General features: G+C 34.6%; 1 protein-coding gene across 1 annotated transcript in view; it reads left to right on the forward strand.

Annotated features, from left to right (window-relative positions):
- Positions 1–9,487, forward strand: part of LOC106461747 (GTPase-activating Rap/Ran-GAP domain-like protein 3) — a 96,954-nt gene that overhangs the window by 44,915 nt on the left and 42,552 nt on the right. The window contains exons 8-11 of the mRNA XM_022388776.1: positions 2,807–2,882; positions 4,785–4,883; positions 6,038–6,141; positions 8,990–9,101. Of these exons, the coding sequence (XP_022244484.1) occupies positions 2,807–2,882; positions 4,785–4,883; positions 6,038–6,141; positions 8,990–9,101 (391 nt within the window). The remainder of the gene's footprint in view (positions 1–2,806; positions 2,883–4,784; positions 4,884–6,037; positions 6,142–8,989; positions 9,102–9,487) is intronic.

Raw genomic sequence — 9,487 nt, forward strand, 5'->3', positions numbered from 1 at the left:
TGTATATTTTAATTTTACTACGTGAGAGTTAAATGATGTATATTTTAATTTTACTACGTGAGAGTTAAGTGATGTATATTTTAATTTTACTACGTGAGAGTTAAATGATGTATATTTTAATCTTTACTACGTGAGAGTTAAATGATGTATATTTTAATCTTTACTACGTGAGAGTTAAATGATGTATATTTTAATTTTTACTACGTGAGAGTTAAATGATGTATATTTTAATTTTTACTACGTGAGAGTTAAATGATGTATATTTTAATTTTTACTACGTGAATCCAAACGAAAGTAACGTATAATTACATGTTCGCCACGTGTACCTTTTTTTCTGATCACCCGTGTGCATGAAGAATGACATACTCGTTCGCCGTCCCCGCAAGGCTAGCGAAATAACCACCTTGCAAAGAGTGGGTACAAAAAGACAAAGCAACAATGGAATAAACATTCCCAATAGTTATAGTTTCGTAAGTAGTATTTTTGTTTTCACCGAGGATCTGACGAAAGGATCTTTATACGTTCGTGTTCACCGACGAAAATGTCTCCATTGTTTAAAGCACAACATATTGTGTTTATATCTAAAAACGTGTTCATGTAGTTTAAAGAACCTCCGAGTAATCGTAAATCAAGTTCAAACAAGATCTACAGTTTTACTAAAGGTTACATCCGATAATTTTAATGTCTTATTTTACAAAACAAAATAAACCATTTTGTTGGGTCTATTGCAGTGTGTTGAAACTTTGATAACTTTTTATAATATATAACACAGGTAGTTATCATACATCAAAAACTACTGTGATAAAACACGGGAAGCTACGATACGTCAAAACTTTATATGATGTAACACCAAAAGTTATCATACATCAAAACTCTAGGTGGTGTAACGTAGGAAGTTATTACACATCAAAACGTTGTGTGATGTAACATAGGAAATTATTAAACATCAAAACTTTGTGTGATGTAACATAGGAAGTTATTACACATTAAAACTTTGAGTAATGTAACATAAGTAGTTATTACACATTAAAACTTTGTGTAATGTAACATAGGTAGTTATTACACATCAAAGCTTTGTATAAAATACCACAAAAATTTGTTGTACACCGAAATATTTTATGATATAACACACGGTATGTTACCGTACATCAATCGGTCTTTTTATGATATAACAAGCAATGTGTTACCGAACGTCAAAGCCTTTAATGATATAGGTACCATATTGTGTGACCTTACGTCAAAGGCGTTTATGATATCAAATTATGTTACCGTACGTCAAAGACGTTTATGATACAACACAATATATTACCGTACCTCAAAGCCGTTTATGGTATAACACGCTGTGTTACCGTACGTTAAAGCCGTTTATGATATAACACAATATATTATCGTACGTCAAAGCCGCTTACGATATAACACAACATATTATCGTACGTCAAAGCCGCTTACGATATAACACAGTATATTGCTATACATACGAGCCTTTTATGATGTGACTCAGTATGTTATCGTACATCGAAGACTATTTCGTGGTCCTTTACACAGTGAAATTGTACAAATTACGCGTGCATGAGGTTAGATAAGGTTTTGTATTGAGTAGCTAAATAACGAACAATAGACAAATATTCTTGCATTTTAAATCAGAAACGGATGCGCCATTCTGATAAGAAAACACTTCTTCTGGAGGCAGGCTATAAAATTTGAACGGATGACGAGTCAATGCATATTATTTCCTCACCACTTCACATCAGTAAAACTTCCACTCTTAGTTTTTGAAAATTAATTAGGGCTAATTAAAACTTCCAAAACTTTCTTTATCGTCAAGCCTTTCAAACTTTTAACTATATATTTTTTTTCTATAGAAATAACAAACATTTTCGAAGAGTCATTAATAAATGCAGCATACTTTAAATAGAATTAAATAGAAGTTTAAAACTGTTAAATAGAGGGCGCCGTCGATACTAGAATGCAATCCGTATTTACATATTTGATGTAGTTGGATTAACATGCAGCTGAGAGTGAGCCATTTCGTTTGTTCTAACTTGCACAAGTCATGAATTCTGTAAATATTAGATTCTGTAAGGAGTGAAGATAGTATTTTTGTGTCCGCGACATCAGTAATGGTTGCAGTTAGTTCTATTTTGTCGTGTTAGTATTATATATATATACATATAATCTCAGGACAACGAGAGATCTATCTGTTAGTCTGTCCTACACACTATACTAAACTCTGAAATAAAAATAAAACGCTCAAAGCCAGCCTTTATCATTCAAATATTTATCACGCCTTCCCTTAAATTAACTGCATCCACCACATAAGAAGGCAATGTAATCCAAAGGCCAACCATTCTGTTTAAAAAATATAGCTTTCTTAACTGAAGATGGCTCCCAACTGCCAAAATTTATATTAGTGTCCTCTAGTCCAACCATTCTTGTCATTAAGTATATATATATATTTAAAAAAAGGTGATGCGTCAGCATTATTAATTCCTTTAAAAATCTTAAACACATAGATCAGATCATCAGAAATTTTAAACGCCTCAATCAGATCATTAAAAGTATTAAACGCCTCAATCAGATCATTAAAAGTATTAAACGCCTCAATCAGGTCATTAAAAGTATTAAACGCCTCAATCAGATCATTAAAAGTATTAAACGCCTCAATCCGATTCTCTCTAACTCTTCTGATTTTATCAAATGGAATTTCACAGTTCCTGCCAGTTAAAAGCTGATAATTTCATATTTTTGTGAACAAATCGTTGTATCAAGAAGAATATTTATTACTCAAGTGATATTGGGATTTCAGGGCTCGGTTAACTTCAAGTTTGGGGTTCTGTTTGCTAAAGTAGGGCAAACTGTCGACGACGAGATGTTTAGCAATGGTAAGTTTTCTTTACTTTTCTTCTCCTCTTACTACAAAAAAAAATTAGTGCTGTTAATAGAAATTTTGTTTTAGAATTGCTAGGCATATAAGTATAAAAACATAGACTCATTGGAGAGCCAGCATAAAGAAAGACTTAGTAAGATAAATACGACAGATTATATTAGTATAATTTTAGAATAAAAACCACTTTACTAGCGTCATTGACCTGGCGGACCTTGAGTTCAAATTTCATCACCGAACATGCTCGCCCTTTCAACCGCGGGGACGTTATAATGTAATGGTCAGTTCCAATGTTCCATAAAGGTAGCCCAAGAGTTGGCGGTGTTGACCAGCTGCATTTTCTCTATTCTATTAGCTTTACTCTAGTCGAGTAGTTTACGCGAACTTCCATAAACAAACGAACTTACGTCATTAAAAGTTCATGGTGATTCATCGTACTGATGCTGAAACGTGATGAATGGTAAACTTTCCACACCCTATTCGTTACGAATCGTGTGAGTGTTTTGTTTTTTGTTTGTTTTGTTTTGAATTTCGCGCAAAGCTACACGAGGGCTATCTGCGCTAGCCGTCCCTAATTTTGCAGTGTAAGACTAGAGGGAAGGCAGCTAGTCATCACCACCCACCGCCAACTCTTGGACTACTCTTTTACCAACGAATAGTGTGATTGACCATCACATTATAACGCCCCCACGGCTGAAAGGGCGAGCATGTTTGGAGGGACGGTGTGAGTGTTGAGGCTCATTTGTTTTCAAAAATAGTGGCTTCATTTTTTCATCCTTTGGTTGTTGTTATATAGATAGTATTCTAAAATATTGGAAATTAGTTTGTTTGTTTTTTCATTATGTACCTGTTGTCTAATTTTATACGATTTTGAACTTTTTATTGGTAAAACTATCTTTGTACTACTTTGCTAAAATTCTATTACACCTTCGTATTTAAAATATAAAAAAAATTATGGCATCGCATAATTACATCATTGCTGGTATTCGTTCACAATGATGTAATTATTATTTAAGGCTGAACGAACATCAGCAATGATGTAATTATTATTTCAGGCTGAACGAACATCAGCAATGATGTAATTATTATTTAAGACTGAACGAACATCGGCAATGATGTAATTATTATTTAAGACTGAACGAACATCAGCAATGATGTAATTATTATTTAAGACTGAACGAACATCGGCAATGATGTAATTATTATTTAAGACTGAACGAACATCAGCAATGATGTAATTATTATTTAAGGCTGAACGAACATCAGCAATGATGTAATTATTATTTCAGGCTGAACGAACATCAGCAATGATGTAATTATTATTTCAGGCTGAACGAACATCAGCAATGATGTAATTATTATTTCAGGCTGAACGAACATCAGCAATGATGTAATTATTATTTCAGGCCCGAAGTTCGTTCAACCTGAAATAATAATTACATCATTGCTGATGTTCGTTCAGCCTTAAATAATAATTACATCATTGCCGATGTTCGTTCAGTCTTAAATAATAATTACATCATTGCTGATGTTCGTTCAGCCTTAAATAATAATTACATCATTGCTGATGTTCGTTCAGCTTTAAATAATAATTACATCATTGCTGATGTTCGTTCAGCCTGAAATAATAATTACATCATTGCTGATGTTCGTTCAGCCTTAAATAATAAAAGATGTTACGAAGTCTTATCCTCTTCTCTTTAGATAATATCAATTTTTTTACACTACGAACTTATTTTCTGTATTGCATCTGTGGCGGTTTACCTTTTGACTATTGATATTTTATTCTGAATAACTTGCCTCACTTATTGAAACTTTATGAAGTGATTTGGCCCCGTTTTTCATATACTGACAACTCATCAATAACTAAAGTGTATGTGGTGGTTTTATTTCGCTACAGAATCTGGAACTAGAGAGTTCGACGAATTTCTTTCGTTGCTTGGAGAGCGGATAAGATTGAAAGGATGGAACAAGTATAGAGGAGGCCTAGACGTCAAAGGTTTGTTCCTTATCTTGCTTGGCTTACAAATATTGCGAGAATTCGATCTTTTCAACACGAAGAATTTTTAAACAAACATGCGAAAGACACTTTCTTTTTTTTTTCTTGTTTTGATTGGTGCTACCTAAAAGTTGTATTTCTAGTTCTTCGTTTTATATGTACATAGTTTCCCACTTTTTGAAATGAATTAAAAAAAAAACTTAAAACTAGAAAAATACTTGTTATAAACCTAAATCTCTTTTTTTTTTTCATTCCGTCCGATTTTCAGTTTCATACACTTTTTATTCGTTGTAAAAAAAAAATGTGCGTGTTTCTAAAGCTTTCTGTCAACCAAGGTTTTTGTTGTTCGGCACAAGGTTGTAAAATGGGCTTTCCGTCTGTGACAAACGCATGGATAGAACTCTGAACTTTAGCGTCGTAAACCTTCAATTTTACCACTGAGTAACTAGAAGACCCCAGGCATATAAAGTTAAATATATATAAGATGATAGAACATTGCGAATTTCTGAATTAACATCAATCCTGTTTAGTTTTGAAACAAAGGTGGAAGATATCTAGTGAAGCACATACTATTCAAACCGCAAAATTATCTTTAAGAACATGCTATTCTTACATTTCAGTAAGACTAAATGTTCTTTCCTTTGCATCTAAAGTCCTATAAAAATGTTATATTAGTTATATGTAGCCCCCCAGTATCACAGCGGTATGTCTGCGGACTTACAACGCTAGAAACCGGGTTTCGATACCCGTGGTGGGCAGAGCATAGATAGCCCATTGTGTAGCTTTGTGCATAACTTCAAACAAACAGTTATATGTATAATAATGTAATTAATTTTATTCGTAAAACGACTGTATTTGAACCTTGAATTCTATCAAACAAACGGTGTGATTGGTTATATAATAATCCAGGAACTGGCCAACTGTCAATGTTAAATAGTATGTCAGTTAAAAGTTTATCATAAAGCAACTTGTCTTATCGGGTGAAGAACACACACACTGTTCAAACAAATATGTGTTTGTTAACTTTGTTTGAGTTTACTGTACAATGGTGTAGTGAATATCAGGTTTTATGGACGTTGTGTGAGTACGTAAAAAAACCTTGATAATTGTATTAAAAATTCGTTTTCAACAAGCGAATCGTTATGTTTTTACAGGAGATATGACTGGGAAATACTCCATTTATACTATATACGAAGGGCATGAAATAATGTTTCATGTCTCGACGCTACTGCCTTATTCTAAAGACAATCGACAACAAGTAAGCTGTTCTCATCTTATTCTGTAGCGGGTAATCAATCACACAGAACTGCGTGTCGTTATATTTGACAACAATCAAATCTTTAAACGAATTTTGATAATACTCTAGACAGTTCGTAGCAAAGGTTATGACGAGCAGTTCCATTAAGTACTTTATCTCGTAGACATTAAGTCTATTTTGAGTGTATCTTTTTTAAAATAACATAAAGTGTATTTTAAACTTTCTAAAATAAGGTTCTGTAAAGCAATTATCTTTATTTCGAAATATATGGTTATTGATTTTTTTTATTTAATTTAAAGTTAAGGTTTCTTACGTCAGTTCTAGTAGAGAAGGTTTTTTTTTTCTCTCTCTCTCTTCTTAAAAACATATAAGTCTCTTATGCACAATTGAATCATATTGGATTTATTCAAGACATGTTGCTCTTTACACAATATAAACCTCATCTAAGTTTGTTTGTAATTAAGCACAAAACTATACAATGGGCTATCTGTGCTCTGCCCACCACGGGTATCGAAACTCGGATTCTAGCGTTGTAAGTCCGCAGACATACCGCTGTGCCACTGATAAAACTTTGACATATCTGCGGACTTACAACGCTAAAAACCGGGTTTCAATACCCGTGGTGGGCAGAGCACAGATAGCCGATTGTGCAGCTTTGTGCTTCAACTATAAAACAACAAAGATAAATCCTTAATAAAAAATGTTTTAACGGAATATTTTTATTGTTTCTAGCGCGAAGCTACCCAATAGGCTCTGTCCATTGCGGAGTATCGAACTCTGGATCTTAGCATTATACGTCCGTAAAAACTTACCGTTAACCCATTGTGAGACTCAACGATATAAAGTTTCAAGTTGTAGGTCCTTCACTTTTATACGCGGACTGTCCATAAAGTATTGCCATCGGAATGTATTTGTTTTGAATACTCACTAAAAACTCTTGAAGCTGCCCTTAATTTTGAACTTATAGACTAGAGGAAAGGCAGCTAGTCAACATTTCCCATCTAATCTCCACTGACCAAGTAGTGGGATTTCACCGTCACTCTTATATCGCACACACGACCTTAAAGATCCATCATTCGGTACGCTAGCCATTAGGTCACGCTCGGCTCTAATTAATTAGAAACACCAACAAGCAACCAAAACACAACATACTACAGAGCAAGTAAAAACTAGGAAACATTAAGTGTGAAACTTACCAGCCATGTTGCTTCCACTTCGGTTAATTAATTAAAAACACCAGCAAGCAACTGAAGCACAACATGTTATCGTTTATCAAAGAGACAATCAGTTAGGCAACATCTTTGTTGTTGTTGTTTGGTTGATTTAAAGGATAAAATCCTTGCAGTGTGCTCATGTGCTGAGGAGAACACTCCACAGGAATTCGATGACGAGGAACCCACTTTGAGACTAATAATGGCTGGAGACGGCTTGAATGGGTAATGAAGAAAAACTTTAATATAAGTTTAACATACCTGATGATGACAAAACCTTGTCGAAACGTTGTACATTTGCTGTTATGTTAAACTTATATTAAAGTTTTTCGTCATTACCCATTCAAGCCGTCTCCAGCCATTATTACTCTACAGGAACTCATACAATGTATGTTACATTTAGCTTACTAAGCTGTGAAACGGATTGACCCAGATCCACAGTGCATTACAGGCTGCATAACACATTAAATTGTTAGATAAAAACTCTTTCGAATAGTTTCTGAAACTAAAGGATTTCTAAGTGTTTGAATTGAAAGATTTGAATATCAAGTTACTGCAAGAACTTACCCGGAGTGTATCGCGTTATTTTGTACATTTTATTTCATCTCCAACACAGGATTGATATTATTACAATCAGGTTGCCCTTCGTCCTTATTACAGCACGTAATACACATGCACGCGCTACGTAACGCGGATGACTACACCCTACGTTAAGGTTCGAACCCAGGATCGCCGCATACGACATTGACTGACTACGTCACGAGTGGCTGAAAGTTCGCTACGCAGCGTAATTACTCGATAAGTATTATAAGAGTCTTCAAAAAAGTTACGAAATTCGATTACTGAATATTCAAATTTTTTCTTCAAGCTACACAAAGGGCTATTTATGGTATCTAGTCAACAGTACTCACAACCAATTCTTGCGGTACTCTCGTCTGACCGAAAAGCGGGATTTAGTCGTCGCTCTTATAGTGCGAGCACGTTAACTGTTAAGCTTCTCTTGGCCTATTTTTCTTTCCTTAAATTGGATTCTACGTGAAATTTTCTTATTAAAGCAACGAATAAACGTATTCGTTATATATATATATAACTGATTATTATTTGATTTGGTTAAACGAATGATTTACAAAAAAATCTTGTTAATTAAAAAATCGTTCTTGAAACAGATAAAACTGTGACTCACAAAATAATACCGGAAATAACACGTTAAGTCACACTCGAATATTTTAGTTGCTTTTGTTAGACCTAACAAGAAATCGCTGTTTTACGTTGAAACATTCTTGCGTTTAGTAAGTCCAACAGTTTGGTTTAATCCGCCCTTAATTAGGCCCGGCATGGCCAGGTGGTTAGGGGGCTTGACTCTCGAATTCCCGTCCCACCAAACATGCTCGCCCTTTCAGTCGTGGGGACGTTATAATGTGACGGTCAGTCCCACTATTTCATTGGTAAAAGAGTAGCCCAAGAGTTGGCGGTGGGGGGTGATGACTAGCTGCCTTCCCTCTAGTCTTACACTGCTAAATTAGGGACGGTAAGCGCAGATAGCCCTCGTGTAGCTTTGCGCGAAATTTAAACCACCCTTAATTTTATAAATGTTCTCCAATTTCTAAAACATATTTATTTGTTTTTCACTCTGGCAGGTTGAACGAAAGAGACATATCGGCAATGATATAGTCAACATTGTGTTTTTGGATGGAAACCACCAGGACCACTCTTCCTTCAAGCCTTCAATGATCAAGTCCCAGTTTACACGTATCCTTGTTGCGTCAGTGAACAAATAATTATCTACGTTGAATTATCTATTTAGATATAATTGCGCAGAGCCCTCGAAAGTGTTCAGTTTCAAGAGTAAATAAAACCAAAATTAAGAGTAACAAATATATTTATTTCTTGCTTTTGAATTTCATATGTCATGCTATGTTATAGCCTACAAAATGCATAATTATTCTCGTGATTCATGGCATGTGCACATTTTACTGATGTCACGACCGTACAAATTGCAACGTTAAGCGTCCCTTACGTGACGTTATTTTAGTGTCTACTGACTGATTGACAGACAACACGCTACTTACTGTATAGTGGTTAAAACAGGTGACTCCTCCAGGCGGCCTTCGGCCCCCTTTCGGGAAAGTTATTTA

This window comes from Limulus polyphemus, unplaced genomic scaffold, assembly GCF_000517525.1.
Source record: "Limulus polyphemus unplaced genomic scaffold, Limulus_polyphemus-2.1.2 Scaffold1023, whole genome shotgun sequence".
NCBI classification, from domain to species: domain Eukaryota; kingdom Metazoa; phylum Arthropoda; class Merostomata; order Xiphosura; family Limulidae; genus Limulus; species Limulus polyphemus.